We start from the raw sequence: 19,051 nt of genomic DNA on the forward strand, positions 1-19,051 counted from the left end.
GAAAAATCTGAACAAAGTTCCTCCTTAGTTGTCGCATCCTACAGTCTGTTGACAGACAGTACGATACCATTTATGTTACGTGCGCCTGTCCACGAGAGATTAACAGAGGTGTAGAAAAGTGTTTTTTTCTACAAATCCATAAAGCCTACCCCTTTTGTGTACAACCTCATGTGATGATAACATTTCAGTCCTCTACAGCTAGATGAGAGAGTGAGTGAATGGATGAACAATCAATATGGCCTAATGCTCTGCATTTATTCACGAGTAGGTCCATCTTCTCACACCAACTGTCACCGAGCTCTTACTAGGTCACCATGGTAACTCACAGATCAACAGGACTTCATCGAGCTGAGCGCAATGAATGTAACATTACTTAAAGTCTATAATCTAGACCTACTAATCAAAGAGAGAGAAAACCAAGGCTGAATCATTCTTCAAAATACCATCTGTGTATTAATCATGTAAGGCTAAGCTAATCATGTAAGTCATCCCTAATTTACAGCAATATGTCAAATCAAAACAGAGCTCCGTTTAGTTTTACACTAGTTGCTCTGTGCCATATTAAGCCGTTATCTGAAGGGAGAGAGGGCTGGCATTCTTCTGCAAGTGAAACATCAGGGAACATGGCACGCTGGAGAAAATTACACAGGAAATTAAACAGGGCCACTGGGGATAGAGGACAGGAAAGAAGCAGAACTTGCTGATAAAACTACCCCTGTAAATGTATCTGCCATAAATCCAATAACACCATTCTTGTCCCTTTGTGAAATTATACACTGAATCTTCATAAAAATGACCAATATATTATATTATTATTATTTTAAATATTATTAATATAGAAAATAATACTTCTGTATGAAAGGACTATGAAGCAATAAAAATAAATAAAAAAAGACTAAAAGGATGAGGTACTTACTTTCCAATGGTTTCGGGAAGAGCCTGCAATGAAATGTCATTGATGGAAAGGCATGTTAAATTCCGGAGCTCTGGAAAACTCTCAGGCAATCTGGAAAAACAAGAGAGGCATTCAAATATAATCAGATCTTTGCAGATTAAAATAAATGGATGCAGATTCTTGAAAATCTATGGATCTGACTGTATTAATAGGCAGTAAGGAAACATCCATAAAATATACTATAAAGTTGATATAGGCCAACTACTTTCCTCTCTGACAGGAAAGTGTCTTCAATCAACAGGAACTAACTTCTTCTTTCCATTTGATATATTATGGTTTTAAGCCTTCATGACTTGATTCACTCCTATCTAAAAATGGTCACCCAGAGACATTTACATGTTTTATCCACAGCGACTTACAGGAGCAATTAGGGTTAAGTGCCTTGCTCAAGGGCACATTGACAGATTTTTCACTTAGTCGACTCGGGGATTCAAACCAGCAACCTTTCGATTACTGGCCAAAAGCTCTTAAACTATCAGGCTACCTGCCACCCACTCATATCTAAAATGGTCACCCAGAGACAATCTCAGTGTGGGAGTGTGAAAGTTTTATTTGTGGGTTGTAATGCCTGGCCACATTTCATTCCAAATCACAACGCTTAACCATATTGTATCATCTGCAGATCAGTCACAGAGTGCCAGCTATATATTCTCTTCCTCGGGAACTGAGTAGCTGTAAAGCTTTCTAACAAGAACATCCAGGCCCCTCAAACTCAACTCTGGATCTCGAAGCCAGTTCCACTGCATTTTTTCATTGTTACCCTCTAAATCAGGGACTGATTTAGACACCAGGTGGGTGCAATTAATTATCAGGTAGAACAGAAAACCAGCAGGCTCCGGATCTCGTAGGGTAAGAGTTGAATAGCCCTGATGTAGGCCATATGTACAGTACCAGTGTAGTTAAGCTAATCACACAGCCCAGTGCATGGCCAGTCCCAAACTGAACCATATGGCATCGTGGCTTTGCCTCCACTGGGGTGCAAATTAAACACAGACCTCACCAGGAGACCAGAGGCGGCTGGTGGGACGCGCTATAGGGGGACGGGGTCATTGTAATGGCTGGAATGGAATAAATGGAACGGTATCACACATATGGAAACCACATGTTTGACTCTGTTCCATGTATTCCATTTTAGCCACTACAATGAGCCCCATCCTCCTATAGCTCCTCCCACCAGCCTCCTCTGCATGAGACAGCTGAGAGGAAAACTGGGGCAAAAAAATATCCCATACAATTACATTCATTAACTTAAATAACTAGTTAATGCTAATTGAATCATATTTTTTTACTTTAACTAGCGTGTCTGAAGACGTACCTATATAAAAGTGCATTTTCATCCCAGTATAGTTCTTGTTTACAATGGTCTGCTAGTGTTCGAACGATTCTTCCTCTATGTTGAAGTTGTCATGCAGTTCCTACATATAACCTTCTATAGTGATACTACACTACTGTACATCTGTTTTGTTATCCCTCCCATTCGCTAAACATTTATGGAGACATGAATTCAAAGTTCAGTTACCTTGTTAATGGGTTTCCACTAAAGTCTGCTACTTGGAGAGCTTTGCAGTACGAAATGCTCTCTGGAATTTCCATGATGTCTATATGAGAGAGGTAATAAATACATGTTAGAAACATCTTGATCAACACACACTGTAAATGGTACTGAGAAACAATACACTAAACACTGGCATAAAAAGAAGACTGGGTTTTGTTAGCCAGGCCTAAGATTTCTTGTCCAACTATAAAACTATGACGTCCCTCAGTCAAGATTACAACATAGTTCAGAACATCCATCCAACTAGGCATTCCACTTAAAGCTAGTGCTCCAGACTCAATGTTAATAGATAGCCATAAAGGAGAAAAGTATATTTAGAGTCGCCACAAAATGATCATGGTTGTTGCGCCAAACATAGAGCTGCATGTGAAACTGCCTTTTGAACTTCTATAATCAACATAATTAGCATTCTGGATTTGGTCCTACTGGGAAGCTCTGCGATAGCAGCTCTCTTTGAGGAATGTTAACCCTTTTAGTCCAGACGTTGTGGGAGAAACCACACCAATGTGGCTCTGAAAATATGTTGGGTCTGTACAGTGAAGGGGATGGATAGTGCTGTATTTTTATTTATTATGGATCCCCATTAGTTCCTGCCAAGGCAGCAGCTACTCTTCCTAGGGTCCAGCAAAATTAAGGCAGTTATACAATTTTAAAAACATTACAATACATTCATAACAGATTTCACAACATATTAAGTGTGCCCCCTCAGGCCTCTACTCTACTACCACATATCTATAACACAAAATCCATGTGTACATGTGTGTATAGTGTGTATGTTATCATGTGTTTGTATGCATGTGTCTATGTTAGTGTTGCTTCACAGTCCCCGCTGTTCCATAAAGTGTATTTTTATCCGGTTTTTTAAATCTAATTTTACTGCTGGCATGAGTTATTTGATATGGAATAGGGTTCCATGTAGTCATGGCTCTATGTAGTACTGTGCGCCTCCCATAGTCTGTTCTTGACTTGGGGACTGTGAAGAGACATCTCGTGGCATGTCTTGTGGGGTATGCATGGGTGTCCGAGCTGTGTGCCGGTAGTTTAAACAGACAGCTCGGTGCATTCAACATGTCAATCCCTCGCACAAATACAAGTAGTGATGAAGTCAATCTCTCCTCCACTTTGAGCCAGGAGAGATTGACATGTTTGCTCTCTGTGTACATCCAAGGGCCAGCCGTGCTGCCCTGTTCTGAGCCAATTGCAATTTTCCTGGTGGTTTAAGATTATTCTATTGCTTGTCTAGCACTTACTGCATTTTCTAACAAAGAGCCTAGTCATAACAACTGAGGCGTTATCAAAATAGCAGGCGTTTTAAAATGTCTGTTCATTCATAGTACCAGTGGTTGAATCAATGCGAGTTTAGACCTGTTTGGTGGGGCTGAAAATCCCTCCAACTGAGTGTTTAGAGTAGGGATTTGACTAATGTTTTAAAAATCTTAACGTTTAAACTGCCATTTCAAACGATAAGAAAAAAATCTTTAAAATTATGTGAATTCACAATTCAGATATGGTCCTGCATATGACCGCTAAGGGGCAATGCAGTTCAATCTACCACAGAACTGGCTGGCTACGACGGTCGTCACTAGTTAACACAGCCACAAAGTCATAAACCCCACCTATTTCTACAATTTCTCTTCTTAAAATGTGATTTTAAACCTAACCTTAACCCTAACTTTAACCACACTGCTAACCTTATGCCTAACCCTAAATTAAAGACCAAAATGTTTTTGTTTTCATGAATTTTTACGATATAGACAATTTTGACTTTGTGATATCTAGTGGAAACCCTACCAGACGGCCCTCCCCTTGCTGCTGTCCCCCACCCACTCAGCAACGATGGTAGTTAATGCCGTTTTAGGTTCTCTGTTGTGTGCCTCTCCTCCATGTTCTCAGTAGTACATGGGACTTCATGTCCCACTCCTCATCAATGTGATGGCTTGTTGCAGTGATGTATGAGAGCGTGTTCATAGACATCCAACAATCTGTTGCGCCACGTACCGCATTTAAGAGCTTTGTAGGGCTACTTGCAGAGCAATCATTGTACAATTTCTCCATCCGGGCCATCACGGTTTTTCGACATGGCATCTTGTAATCTGGTTCTAGACATGCCATTAGGGAAACATTGAAGCCGACGTCCTCTACCATTGACAACAGCTGCATATCAACTGCAATCATTTCTGTAATCAGCGCTGTGATCCTCACTCCCTTATCCCACTGCTGCCAGCAATGGATTGGGTCTCACGGTGCCTCCCCTTCAGCATTGCACCTGTACTGCCACTGTAGCTCAATTTCACCTCACAAAGTTTGCATTTCACAACCTTCTCAAAGTATTGCCATACAGGACTTTGCTGCTGTCATTTCTGGTCTCACGCTCTGCCATTTTTTCAACTGTTAACGAGCATGACGTGCAGAGCGCTTTATATCTGCAGCAAATCATTTGAAAGACTCATATCTCCTCCTACTATCGTTACAGCATCGTTGCATTAGGTGTTTGTTTAAAGGTGCAATATGCAGATATCGCGCAGCCATTTCCTGGTTGCAAAAATTCTAACAGTTCTCCTAATTTCAGCTGGTGTAAAAAACCGAAAGCAAAAGACGCAAAAACGAAACTTAAGACCGGAAGCATAGAAATAGCGCACATAGAACAGATCTAACGCTTCTTAGACTTGCTTTCAATGAGAATAACAGATCTATAACTCACATTTCTATGTTAATTTAGTTGGGTCGCCCAAAAAGTTACATATTGCAGCCTCAATTATTTTATTTTATTTGTTTGTTAGTGGTAGTTTTGATAAATGCACTGCGATTGTAATTTTGTATTTTTTTTTTTAAACACGTTTTATTTAGGGATTTTTTCTAAACGTTAATCCAAATTCAGTTTAAACGTCACACTGCTAGTTCAGAGCAGTAGTTCTCTTCTCACCATTACGAGAGACATCAAGTTCTACCAGCTGCATGAAGTTGGCTATCTCTGGAGGAAGCCTCTGGATCTCGTTGTCACTCAGGCCCAGCTTTCGTAGCTTTACCAGCTGAAAGAATGGCTGAAAAAGACAAAACACACATTAGATTAGCTGTAGGTCTACAGTTGACATACACATAGGAAACATTAGTGAACAATACACGAAATACAACATGGTAAACAGCTTACGGTTTGTCCCATCCTGAAAATGTGATGCAACAGTAGTACATTGATAAATCAAAACACTTTCCAGATTGAACCAAATTAAAACGTTGAGGGAGTCTTAAAAACAGGTAATAGGCTAGCCATACTTAACTACACTTCAACTCACTAAATAAGTTTAAACCAGCAAAAAGTAAAGCAATTAGGCCTAAGAGTGGTGGTCAGTGGCCTGGGAAATATTGTTCAGTTCCTACCCAGTTCTCTGACGTAATCATCTATTCTAATGGATGATGACCTACTTGGATGCTGCCTTATCCTGACACTTCCAGGCACCCCGAGTCAACATGCAATTTAACCATCTCCGTTTCATAGATATAAAAATGATACCCCAAAAAGACATGTTGTTTCAAAAACAGACACGATTTCAAGAACACTATGTAAGAGGTTTGGAAATGCTTCTAATTGGAACGTATTGAATCACCACAATGTCCTGCACATTGAACTTAGTCTCACTATAGGTCTACACTACTAACTGAAAACGATATCACAATCTTCATCGTCTTTTCACAGAAGTCGTGAGGGAATTATATATATAGCCCTCCACTTTAATTGAATTATGAATAATAGGCTACCGGTATAAAAAAAAATCATATCTCTGATGAGGTAGGCCTATTTTAAGGACAAGTAGTCTCCTTTGATTGCGAACCCAAGGCATTCAGTGATGACGGTGAACTGGACTCCAATTTACATTTTAGTCATTTAGCAGACGCTCTTATCCAGAGCGACTTACAGTTAAGTGAGTGCATACATTTTTCATACTGGCCCCCCGTGGGAATGGAACCCACAACCCTGGCGTTGCAAGCGCCATGCTCTACCAATTGAGCTACAGGAGGTTTTCAAGAGCACACTCAATCTAGGCTTCCACCTTTGACATATTTTACCTGCATTTAAATGCAAATGTAGCCTAGACCTTCTACTGGTAAGTAAACCTACAGAAAAGTATGAGGTTTTACCACCTCAGGACAGAAAGCGAGTTAGCCTAGCATACAGGCTATTTTGGATAAATAACCTAGTGTTTGAACGGTAGCCAAGTTGTGGGATAGGACTAACATCAACCTACATGTATTGACCTGACTAGGCCTACTCAGAATAATAAATCAGTTAGAGGTGAAAATGGCAAGCTAAAATGGAGACTAGAGCCAATGAACTAAACAAGCTAATAGGTCTACATCAGCATGTCTTCATGTTGACTGTGCTTGTGCTGTTCCCTGATAAAATTGTTTTAAATTGTTGTGGTTGTGTTCGTCTGAAATGTAAATGTTCCTGTTCACAACACCGCATTCTTCTATGCCAACAAACCTAGCCTAATGATAACTGTGGACTGAAAACAGGTATTCATGGGACGGAGACACAGACAGACACACCCAGACAAGACAGCCCTGGATGAAACTAATACAGGTTTCATCTCATGTTTGTCCTGACCTGAAACTCATGGTTTCAACAACCCTTTGACCAGACAGAGAGAGGAGCATACAAGCCTTTATTCTGTTCATTATAGATATAGACTATATACAGTGAGGGAAAAAAGTATTTGATTTGAAAAGTAGCTGATTTTGTATGTTTGCCCACTGACAAAGACATGATCAGTCTATAATTGTAATGGTAGGTTTATTTGAACAGTGAGAGACAGAATAAAAACAAACAAATCCAGAAAAACGCATGTCAAAAATTTTATAAATTGATTTGCATTTTAATGAGGGAAATAAGTATTTGACAATCTCTATCAGAAAGTTTTCTGTCTCCCAGGTGTCTTTTATACAGGTAACGAGCTGAGATTAGGAGCACACTCTTAAAGGGAGTGCTCCTAATCTCAGTTTGTTACCTGTATAAAAGACACCTGTCCACAGAAGCAATCAATCAATCAGATTCCAAACTCTCCACCATGGCCAAGACCAAAGAGCTCCTCTCCAAGGATGTCGGGGACAAGATTGTAGACCTACACAAGGCTGGAATGGGCTACAAGACCATCGCCAAGCAGCTTGGTGAGAAGGTGACAACAGTTGGTGCGATTATTTGCAAATGGAAGAAACACAAAATAACTGTCAATCTCCCTCGGCCTGGGGCTCCATGCAAGATCTCACCTCGTGGAGTTGCAATGATCATGAGAACGGTGAGGAATCAGCCCAGAACTACACGGGAGGATCTTGTCAATGATCTCAAGGCAGCTGGGACCATAGTCACCAAGAAAACAATTGGTAACACACTACGCCGTGAAGGACTGAAATCCTGCAGCACCCGCAAGGTCCCCCTGCTCAAGAAAGCACATATACAGGCCCGTCTGAAGTTTGCCAATGAACATCTGAATGATTCAGAGGAGAACTGGGTGAAATGTTGTGGTCAGATGAGACCAAAATCGAGCTCTTTGGCATCAACTCAACTCGCCGTGTTTGGAGGAGGAGGAATGCTGCCTATGACCCCAAGAACACCATCCCCACCGTCAAAAATGGAGGTGGAAACATTATGCTTTGGGGGTGTTTTTCTGCTAAGGGGACAGGACAACTTCACCGCATCAAAAGGGACGATGGACGGGGCCATGTACCGTCAAATCTTGGGTGAGAACCTCCTTCCCTCAGCCAGGGCATTGAAAATGGGTCGTGGATGGGTATTCCAGCATGACAATGACCCAAAACACACGGCCAAGGCAACAAAGGAGTGGCTCAAGAAGAAGCACATTAAGGTCCTGGAGTGGCCTAGCCAGTCTCCAGACCTTAATCCCTATGAAAATCTGTGGAGGGAGCTGAAGGTTCGAGTTGCCAAACGTCAGCCTCGAAACCTTAATGACTTGGAGAAGATCTGCAAAGAGGAGTGGGACAAAATCCCTCCTGAGATGTGTGCAAACCTGGTGGCCAACTACAAGAAACGTCTGACCTCTGTGATTGCCAACAAGGGTTTTGCCACCAAGTACTAAGTCATGTTTTGCAGAGGGGTCAAATACTTATTTCCATCATTAAAATGCAAATCAATTTATATTTTTTTTTACATGCATTTCTCTGGATTTTTTTGTTGTTATTCTGTCTCTCACTGTTCAAATAAACCTACCATTACAATTATAGACTGATCATGTCTTTGTCAGTGGGCAAACGTACAAAAATCAGCAGGGGATCCAATACTTTTTCCCCTCACTGTAGATATAGTCCTAGGTCTATTCTAATGTCCCAACAAGAAGGTAAATCCGCTGTTCCATAATACAAATGTCAGTAACCGGAACAGCAGGTTAGGCTGTCATTCACCCCCAACGGCACGCCCACACCTCATCCTATAGGTTATAAGTACTGCTGTACACACCTTTTCTATTCATATACTGTCCATAAAAACACACCATCATATACATATATACTGAACAAAAAATATAAAAATGCAAAATGCAACAATTTCAAAGATTTTACTGAGTTACAGTTCATTTAAGGAAATTAGTCAATTGAAATAAATTCATTAGGCCCTAATCTATGGATTTCACATGACTGGCTAGGGGTGCAGCCATGGGTGGGCCTTGGAGGGCATAAGCCCACCCACTCGGCAGCCAGGCCCAGTCAATAAGAATGAGTTTTCCCCCACAAATGGGCTTTATTACAGACTGAAATACTCCTCAACACCCATCCCCCCTCAGACGATCCCGCAGGTGAAGAAGCCGGATCTGGAGGTCCTTGGCCTGCGTGGTTACATGTGGTCTGTGGTTGTGAGGCCGGTTGGACGTACTGCCAAATTCTCTAAAACAACATTGGGTGAAGCTTATGGTAGAGAAATTAACTTTCAATTATCTGGCAACAGCTCTGGTGGATGTTCCTGCAGTCAGCATGCCAATTGCATGCTCCCTCAAAACTTGAGACATCTGTGGCATTGCGTTGTGTGACAAAACTGCACATTTTAAAGTGGCCTTTTATTGTCCCCAACACAAGGTGCACCTGTGTAATGATCATGCTGTTTTATCAGCTTCTTGATATGCCACACCTGTCAGGTGGATGGATTATCTTGGCATAGGAGAAATGCTCACTAACAGGGCTGTAAACAAATTTGTGCACAACATTTGAGAGGAATAAGCTTTTTGTGAATTTTTTATTTCAGCTCATGAAAATGGTACTAACACTTTCCATGTTGCGTTTATATTTTTGTCCTGTGTATATTTATATACCAGACGGATATTGCTCATCCTGACATTTCTTTATTCCTTTCTTATTGGGTATTGTTTTGTATTGTCAGGTATTACTGCACTGTTGGAGCATTTCGCTGCACCTGCGATAACATCTGCAAAAGCTGTGTACGCGACAAACAAAATGTTGATTTGATTTACACCATGAAGACTGAAACTGACAAGTGTACATAAACCGTTCTCCACATTTAAGTCAATATTTGGGTTAGCCTAAGTTCGACTGAGGGGTAACCTAATGACTCCCACAAAGTAAACTTCCAATGTGTCTCTTTACCAGTTTATTTACAAAAGGAAGAGCTCCTGATTAAAAAGAGAAAATTGGCAACAAAATGTTTTAATTATAGTAGACATAGTTTAACTCCTCCCCTCAGCTTGAACAGCATAGAAGGGTTAGAGTGATCTGTTAGCCTATCAGTGATGATCAAATAGCCCATTTCATGATTTAAGCTATTCTTTAGAGTGAAGTTTAGTGTCTACCTTGTACAGAACATTACCCAAAGCAAAAGGTATTAGCTTGAATACTGAACAAAAACAACCAAAACTAGCCTACAATTAGCCTAGCTTAACCTAGGCATAAACCCGGTGGCCTAACGCAAAGGTTCTCTAAACTAAACAAGCCTGATTAAGACCAGTCGAAGTCACAGATGCTCAAAGACTACTTGTTCAAACAGATGCCAAAATTAATTAAACTTAACAAACTACCGGTACTGACTGTGTAGCCTATCTAAATGAGGGGCCCCAAGAGGTCAAACAAACCAAAATGGCTAGCGGTAAAGGGGATTGTCAAACATTCCAAGCCATTTGACATTGTTACTTTCTACAACATTTTTCATAGTTTTTAAAGGGGGAAATTGTCCAAATGGCGGACCCCCAAGTTCTGAGCAAAAAAGACATGGGGGGCAGATATAAAAGACTCCAAGTGATTTTAATTTAGGAAATCTGTTCCAAAGTATTCCCATGCATAGAGATACACTGCTCAAAAAAATAAAGGGAACACTTAAACAACACAATGTAACTCCAAGTCAATCACACTTCTGTGAAATCAAACTGTCCACTTAGGAAGCAACACTGATTGACAATACATTTCACACGCTGTTGTGCAAATGGAATAGACAACAGGTGGAAATTATAGGCAATTAGCAAGACACCCCCAATAAAGAAGTGGTTCTGCAGGTGGTGACCACAGACCACTTCTCAGTTCCTATGCTTCCTGGCTGATGTTTTGGTCACTTTTGAATGCTGGCGGTGCTTTCACCCTAGTGGTAGCATGAGATGGAGTCTACAACCCACACAAGTGGCTCAGGTAGTGCAGCTCGTCCAGGATGGCACATCAATGCGAGCTGTGGCAAGAAGGTTTGCTGTGTCTGTCAGCGTAGTGTCCAGAGCATGGAGGCGCTACCAGGAGACAGGCCAGTACATCAGGAGACGTGGAGGAGGCCGTAGGAGGGCAACAACCCAGCAGCAGGACCGCTACCTCCGCCTTTGTGCAAGGAGGAGCAGGAGGAGCACTGCCAGAGCCCTGCAAAATTACCTCCAGCAGGCCACAAATGTGCATGTGTCTGCTCAAACGGTCAGAAACAGACTCCATGAGGGTGGTATGAGGGCCCGACGTCCACAGGTGGGGGTTGTGCTTACAGCCCAACACCGTGCAAGACGTTTGGCATTTGCCAGAGAACACCAAGATTGGCAAATTCGCCACTGGCGCCCTGTGCTCTTCACAGATGAAAGCAGGTTCACACTGAGCACATGTGACAGAGTCTGGAGACGCCGTGGAGAACGTTCTGCTGCCTGCAACATCCTCCAGCATGACCGGTTTGGCGGTGGGTCAGTCATGGTGTGGGGTGGCATTTGTTTGGGGGGGCCGCACAGCCCTCCATGTGCTCGCCAGAGATAGCCTGACTGCCATTAGGTACCGAGATGAGATCCTCAGACCCCTTGTGAGACCATATGCTGGTGCGGTTGGCCCTGGGTTCCTCCTAATGCAAGACAATGCTAGACCTCATGTGGCTGGAGTGTGTCAGCAGTTCCTGCAAGAGGAAGGCATTGATGCTAGGGACTGGCCCGCCCGCTCCCCAGACCTGAATCCAATTGAGCACATCTGGGACATCATGTCTCGCTCCATCCACCAACGCCACGTTGCACCACAGACTGTCCAGGAGTTGGCGGATGCTTTTGTCCAGGTCTGGGAGGAGATCCCTCAGGAGACCATCCGCCACCTCATCAGGAGCATGCCCAGGCATTGTAGGGAGGTCATACAGGCACGTGGAGGCCACACACACTACGGAGCCTCATTTTGACTTGTTTTAAGGACATTACATCAACAGTTGGATCAGCCTGTAGTGTGGTTTTCCACTTTAATTTTGAGTGTGACTCCAAATCCAGACCTCCATGGGTTGATAAATTTGATTTCCATTGATACTTTTTGTGTGATTTTGTCAGCACATTCAACTATGTAAAGAAAAAAGTATTTAATAAGATTTTCATTCATTCAGATCTAGGATGTGTTATTTTAGTGTTCCCTTTAATTTTTTTAGCAGTGTATATGTGATCGTATACAAATGTAAGCAAGGTTATAAATTATTATGTTTTAGTCAAATATTATATATGTTGGCCTTCTTGCGGTCAATTTGTAGTCTACTAATTATTTACTGACCAGCCGCTCAAGAAAAAAATAATATATATATATAAATAACTCAGCAAAAAAAGAAAACGTCCTCTCACTGTCAACTGCGTTTATTTTCAGCAAACTTAACGTGTAAATATTTGTATGAACATAACAACATTCAACAACTGAGACATAAACTGAACAAGTTCCACAGACATGTGACTAACAGAAATTGAATAATGTTTCCCTGAACAAAGAGGGGGTCAAAATCAAAAGTAACAGTCAGTATCTGGTGTGGCCACCAGCTGCATTAAGTACTGCAGTGCATCTCCTCCTCATGGACTGCACCAGATTTGCCTGTTCTTGCTGTGAGATGTTACCCCACACTTCCCCCAAGGCACCTGCAAGTTCCCGGACATTTCTGGGGGGAATGGCCCTAGCCCTCACCCTCCGATCCAACAGGTCCCAGATGTGCACAATGGGATTGAGATCCGGCCTCTTCGCTGGCCATGGCAGAACACTGACATTCCTGTCTTGCAGGAAATCACGCACAGAACGAGCAGTATGGCTGGTGGCATTGTCATGCTGGAGGGTCATGTCAGGATGAGCCTACAGGAAGGGTACCACATGAGGGAGTAGGATGTCTTCCGTGTAACGCACAGCGTTGAGATTGCCTGCAATGACTACAAGCTCAGTCCGACGATGCTTTGACGCGAATCCGACCATCACCCCTGGTGAGACAAAACCGCAACTCGTCAGTGAAGAGCACTTTTTGCCAGTCCTGTGTGGTCCAGCAACGCTGAGTTTGTGCCCATAGGCGTGTTGTTGCCGGTGATGTCTGGTGAGGACCTGCCTTACAACAGGCCTACAAGCCCTCAGTCCAGCCTCTCTCAGCCTATTGCGGACAGTCTGAGCACTGATGGAGGGATTGTGCATTCCTGGTGTAACTCGGGCAGTTGTTGTTGCATCCTGTACCTGTCCCGTAGGTGTGATGTTCAGATATACCGATCCTGTGCAGGTGTTGTTACACGTGGTCTGCCACTGCGAGGATGATCAGCTGTCCGTCCTGTCTCCCTGTAGCGCTGTCTTAGGCGTCTCACAGTACAGCATCTTTCTTTTGGTGTTTTTCAGAGTCAGTAGAAAGGCCTCTTTAGTGTCCTAAGTTCATAACTGTGACCTGTAAGCTGTTAGTGTCTTAACGACCGTTCCACAGGTGCATGTTCATTTATTGTTTATGGTTTATTGAACAAGCATGGGAAACAGTGTTTAAACCCTTTATAATGAAGATCTGTGAAGTTATTTGGATTTTTACGAATTATCTTTGAAAGACAGTGTCCTGAAAGATATATATCTCTATCACACACACAGTACCAGTCAAAAGTTTGGACACATCTACTCATTCAAGGGTTTTTCTTTATTTTTACTATTATTTACATATTATAATAATAGTGAAGACATCAAAACTATGAAATAAGACATATGGAATCATGTAGTAACCAAAAAAAGTGTTAAACAAATCAAAACGTATGTTATATTTGAGATTCTTCAAATAGCCACCCTTTGCCTTGATGACAGCTTTGCACACTCTTGGCATTCTCTCAACCAGCTTCACCTGGAATGCTTTTCCAACAGTCTTGAAGGAGTTCCCACATATGCTGAGCACTTATTGGCTGCTTTTCCTTCACTCTGCCGTCCGACTCATCCCAAACCATATCAATTGGGTTGAGGTCGGGGGATTGTGGAGGCCAGGTCATCTGATGCAGCGCTCCATCACTCTCCTTCTTGGTAAAATAGCCCTTACACAGCCTGGAGGTGTGTTGGGTCATTGTCCTGTTGAAAAACAAATGATAGTCCCACTAAGCCCAAACCATATGGGATGGCGTATCGCTGCAGAATGCTGTGGTAGCCTCGCTGGTTAAGCGTGCCTTGAATTCTAAATAAAAAACGAGAAAAAAAGCGCAATAGTACTGTTTGTTCATTTTGAGTCGCCGTAGCCAGTATAGGCTTCCTCACAATAGTCACACAATTTTACATCTAACTAAGATATTTGGTGCAGTATTTCTCAATTACAAAATGTCCATGAAAACGAGTCATCTCTCGCTGAATGACAACAAAGACTATTGAAGAATCCCTACAGTTGATCAATCATGGACGAAGGGTCTTAGACGTCGGCTCCCGAACTTCGGCTGGCCTCGAGAAAAACTCTAGTGTGCCCGAACAGCCCAAAAAAACTTACCGAAGTCCGAAACAAACAAAAACGGCACAAAATGTAGTCATAATATGTGACCGACCGGCTCGAACTTATGTAGCAAAATTTGAAAGACTCAGAGCTAGAAAATGGTATATCATACACTACAGTTGAGGAACAATGGGAAATAATTCTGCTTTGAAAGTTGATAAACTTGTAACCTCACTTTTGAGAAAATGGCCCTTGAATGTTTTGGTAAACCTACTGAAGAGCTCTTCTTTGTCTACACCCATTCAGCATCGTTCACATGCTCTTAAGCCTTAGCCCTTCTCTTTAAGGATTCACATGTGAGGCCATGTGGTAAACAACCAAAGATTTCAAGACTAAAGGCTGGTTTATACTACGGGTGTATTTGTAAATTAAATCTGGAGTGCCAGAGTGCGCCCTGGGCGTTTGTAAACTCAGAGCGTTGTCAGATTGTCCATTCCTAAATTCAGAGCATTTCGCTCTCGGAGCATTCAGAGCGCACACTGGACGCTCTGGCCGAGGGTTAAGTCAGAACGCTCGGATCAACCCTAACAACAGCAGTCAAGCTCCCAAGCTAACTGGCTAACGTTGGCTAGCTTGCTAGCTACTTCGAGACACATGAGAGAACAGCTCACCCTGACCATTTTACTCGCCCTAGCAGAGCTGGTTAGGCTGTTTTTATGTTATCCAAAGCGTTGGTGACTAACTGTTTACAAGCTACATCTATCGACAATTATCGCAGTGACATCATTAACATTCTATTGAAATGGTTACTTGCATAGTGGAGTCTTTTGTTTAGACATGTAGCTAGCTAGCTAAACAATGAACCATAATCCCAAATCATAACGTTACTAACCTGCATGAATCTGCAGGTAGCTAACCAACCAGGTTCAATCATGGCTAGCTAACATTAGGCTATAACTCCCTCTGCATATTTGCAATCAAAGGCCAGAATTTCCTCCATCTCCTTAGCTATCATACTGTAAATCCACCGGGCCTTCCACTGATTTCAAAACTCGGTCCTTCAGAAAGTGGAGAGCAACACTTTGATATCTAGCACGTTAGAAAGGATTACCTACAAATACTGACCAGCTCATGTTATAGACAGAAGCGTGCTACATGGCAGACCAATCCGAACTCATCTCTCGGCATGTCCAGCCCAACCATTATCTCAGCCAATAATGTTTTTTATTTTATTTTACCCTCCTTTTTCGTGGTATCCAATTGGTAGTTACAGTCTTGTCCCATCGCTACAACTCCCGTACGGACACGGGAGAGGCGAAGGTCGAGAGTCGTGCGTCCTCCGAAACACAACCCAACCTAGCCGCACTGCTTCTTGACACAGTGCCCACTCAACCCGGAAGCCAGCCGCACCAATGTGTCGGAGGAAACACCGTACACCTGGCGACTGAGTCAGCGTGCACTGCGCCTGGCCCGCCACAGGAGTCGCTAGTGCGCGATGGGACAAGAACATCCCTGCCGGCCAAACCTTCCCCTACCCTGGACGGTGCTGGGCCAATTGTGCCCCGCCCCATGGGTCTCCTAGTCGCGGCCGGCTGCGACAGAGCCTGGAATCGAACCAGGATCTCTAGTGGCACAGCCTTAGACCACTGCGCCACTCGGGAGGCCCAGCCAATCATGGTTAGCGGGAAGGTTCCGTTCTTTTTCCATGGCTAAACCAACTAACCTCGTAATTTAACAATTGTATTCGTATTTACAGATGGCATACACGTTTGTTATTAATGCACATGAACGTTCACATGTTCCAGAAGGCATTTCTGCAAAAAAAACGACGTGCGACATACGCCTAGTTTCCTGAAACGAGTCACATATGTGAACGCACTCTTTCGAACTGTTTTGGCTGGGAAGCATGCGGATGCCTTAAGACTACTAATTTGTTGCCTGTGTTGCTAAATTGACAACGCCTAGGCTAGCAGCCTAGCCTACATCTTTAAAAGCTACAAATTGGAGGAGAAGAACAGTTTGATTAGGACTGGCTTTTGCTAATTTAGCACATCTATAAATACTTAACAAAAGACAATGAACTTCAAAGGTGACGGTAGGCCTAGAGCTTGACAGAACAAAGGAATAATCATGTTGCGCCATAACACCCTGATACTGACTCCACCTTTGTTAACAACTTCCTTGTTTTCATGGCTTGACGTGAGAAAGAGCAGACCTGCTGGCTGTAAGACATAACTAACCTAGCACAGAAGAGGGCATCGTATCGCTCAACAAACTAGATGGGGTTCTTCTTATACTAGACCCCTTTGCCCTTTAGGTCAGACTAAATTCCACATTGGTGACTGGGACTTTTGAATAGCCTAGGCCTATACCACCCTATGCCAAATGTGTGGAAATAAAATGTGAAGAATGTAGAGGGGGGAAATAAAGCTATAGCCTATTACTTTATATTAATTTGTCAAATTTACACATTTCATCAATGGAAAATGATTCCCAATCATTTCGGGAAAATAAGCATTTCTTATGAAAATAAAATGTGGCATCTCTTTATAATCAAAATCCCAAACTATCAACTTCTACTGATATCTAGACAAGCCTAATGCAGAATGATCAACATCTCAAAAAGGAGATGTGGTAGGCTAGTGCTGGGGTTAGGTGAATTGCTCCCTTTTGTCTGTAGTCCCTACTATTTAGGCTAAGTGAAGATGTACAAGTAAAATAGCCTAGGCCAGGACCAAGTTTGGGAAATGATGGCCTAGGCTATAGGCAACAGATTTATTACACTCACAGGACTTGGAGAGATCACTATCTCTATTGACAATGGCACAGCTAGTTCTACAAGTTAAGCTAGCTAGGCTAGTCTGCAACTATATACAGTTCGACATCCCCTTCTTGATTCCTCAACGAAAGGAAATAACACCTAATATGTATCCTCAAAATCCAGGCTACTTCCTGTTCAAATCATTCACTACCTAACCATTTGCTTTCCCAAAAAAATCATGGGGATTTATTTAACCACTAATAAACTAACAAACAAAACTTCTGGCAATTGTAGAGCACCAAACGGTTAATTTCTCTATAGCCGAGTTCCTCGCCAACACTCATGGGAAAGTGATGGAAAAGAGGAAAAACCAGAAACGTGGCCAACTCACTCCTGTTTCATGTTTCCACAAGTTGATGATAAAATGCAGACTGGCCTTTTTCTCTGCAATGACTACTTTTCAAGAAGAAAAAACGTGATCACGGTATTATGTAGGCTGTACAGAAGGCTATATGATCCGTTAACCAGAATGATCACGTTTTAGCCGATGTAGACCTTTTCAAGATAAAGAAATCATAGGCTTTTCCTCCAACTCTACTCATTATCTGGAAACAGACAGGCTATATTCTTCATGCTGTACCATGGTAACAACAACCCAATGGTTAACACACTCATACTATAGGCCTGTCTCCTGTCTAGTGTTAAGGCCAGTGTTACATCACCATGGTAGCAAATCTGATGAGACCACACAATGAGCAGAGCACAGTATAACAGTGATCTGGATAACATTTTCTGTTGGACTCATCTTGAGTTCATTTAGCTAGCCTAGATAGTATTAGTTACATGTGAAGGAATACCATCAACAATGGTTGTGGTCTATCTTATGGCATGGCAGGTCCCCTCTTCTCCTCCTACTCACAAAGAAATGACACGCAAGTTTAGAGAATGATGACTGGGATGAAAATGCATGTTTGCTGAAAACATTGTTTTCAAGAAATTATTATAAAGTTTCACAACCCTGTTTGTAAGCATTTAGGAAATATCTAAATGATATCAAACTGAACCGTTAATCACGGATGACTCATGGTATGGTGGGGTATGCAAAATGGGTCAACTTTGAGCACCTCTATCTCCTGAATGTTTAGGCACTGGGACCCGAATTTCAGGTCCAAAGTCACTGTCTGACCACTTTTACCAATCAAAAGGGGTGCGGTCAAAAAGGGATTGAAATCAAATGATACGAGCCCTTTATCTTTCAAATACTGACAACTACCAGTACCATATAGTCTCTGCACATAGCCAGATAAATGTGTGACAATCATGCTGAACCTACACTTTTTTTATGTAGCTAGGCTATTCAATAAAGACGTTTGTAGCCAACTAGTCTTCCCCCATAATAAAGATTGAATGACATGACAGTAGAAAGTGGACCGTGTTGTAGCAGCAGATGTGTTGCAGTTTGCAGAATGTCAAATAATAGGGCGCGCGCGCATAATTTCAAAACAGTTCCCAACATGGGAAATGAATACGACATGCGCGTGCCCTCTGTCCGGGGTCATAGCTAAGAGGGATCCAGCTTTTGTTAAATTAACGTCAGATTTGACTTTTCGTAGCAGGTTAGAACTTACGCAGCAGGTTAGGAGAAGTCACCTAGTAGGTTAGGATAAT

The 19,051-nt window shown here is 42.4% G+C and overlaps 1 protein-coding gene across 1 annotated transcript in view; it reads right to left on the bottom strand.

The window, feature by feature from the left end:
• Window positions 1–19,051, bottom strand: part of lrrc1 (leucine rich repeat containing 1) — a 47,187-nt gene that overhangs the window by 27,214 nt on the left and 922 nt on the right. The window contains exons 2-4 of the mRNA XM_084142302.1: window positions 5,434–5,551; window positions 2,475–2,553; window positions 917–1,006 (exon numbers count right to left, since the gene is read on the bottom strand). Coding sequence (XP_083998428.1) covers window positions 917–1,006; window positions 2,475–2,553; window positions 5,434–5,551 — 287 coding nt within the window. The remainder of the gene's footprint in view (window positions 1–916; window positions 1,007–2,474; window positions 2,554–5,433; window positions 5,552–19,051) is intronic.

This window comes from Coregonus lavaretus (assembly GCF_964263955.1).
Source record: "Coregonus lavaretus genome assembly, chromosome: 25".
NCBI classification, from domain to species: Eukaryota; Metazoa; Chordata; class Actinopteri; order Salmoniformes; family Salmonidae; genus Coregonus; species Coregonus lavaretus.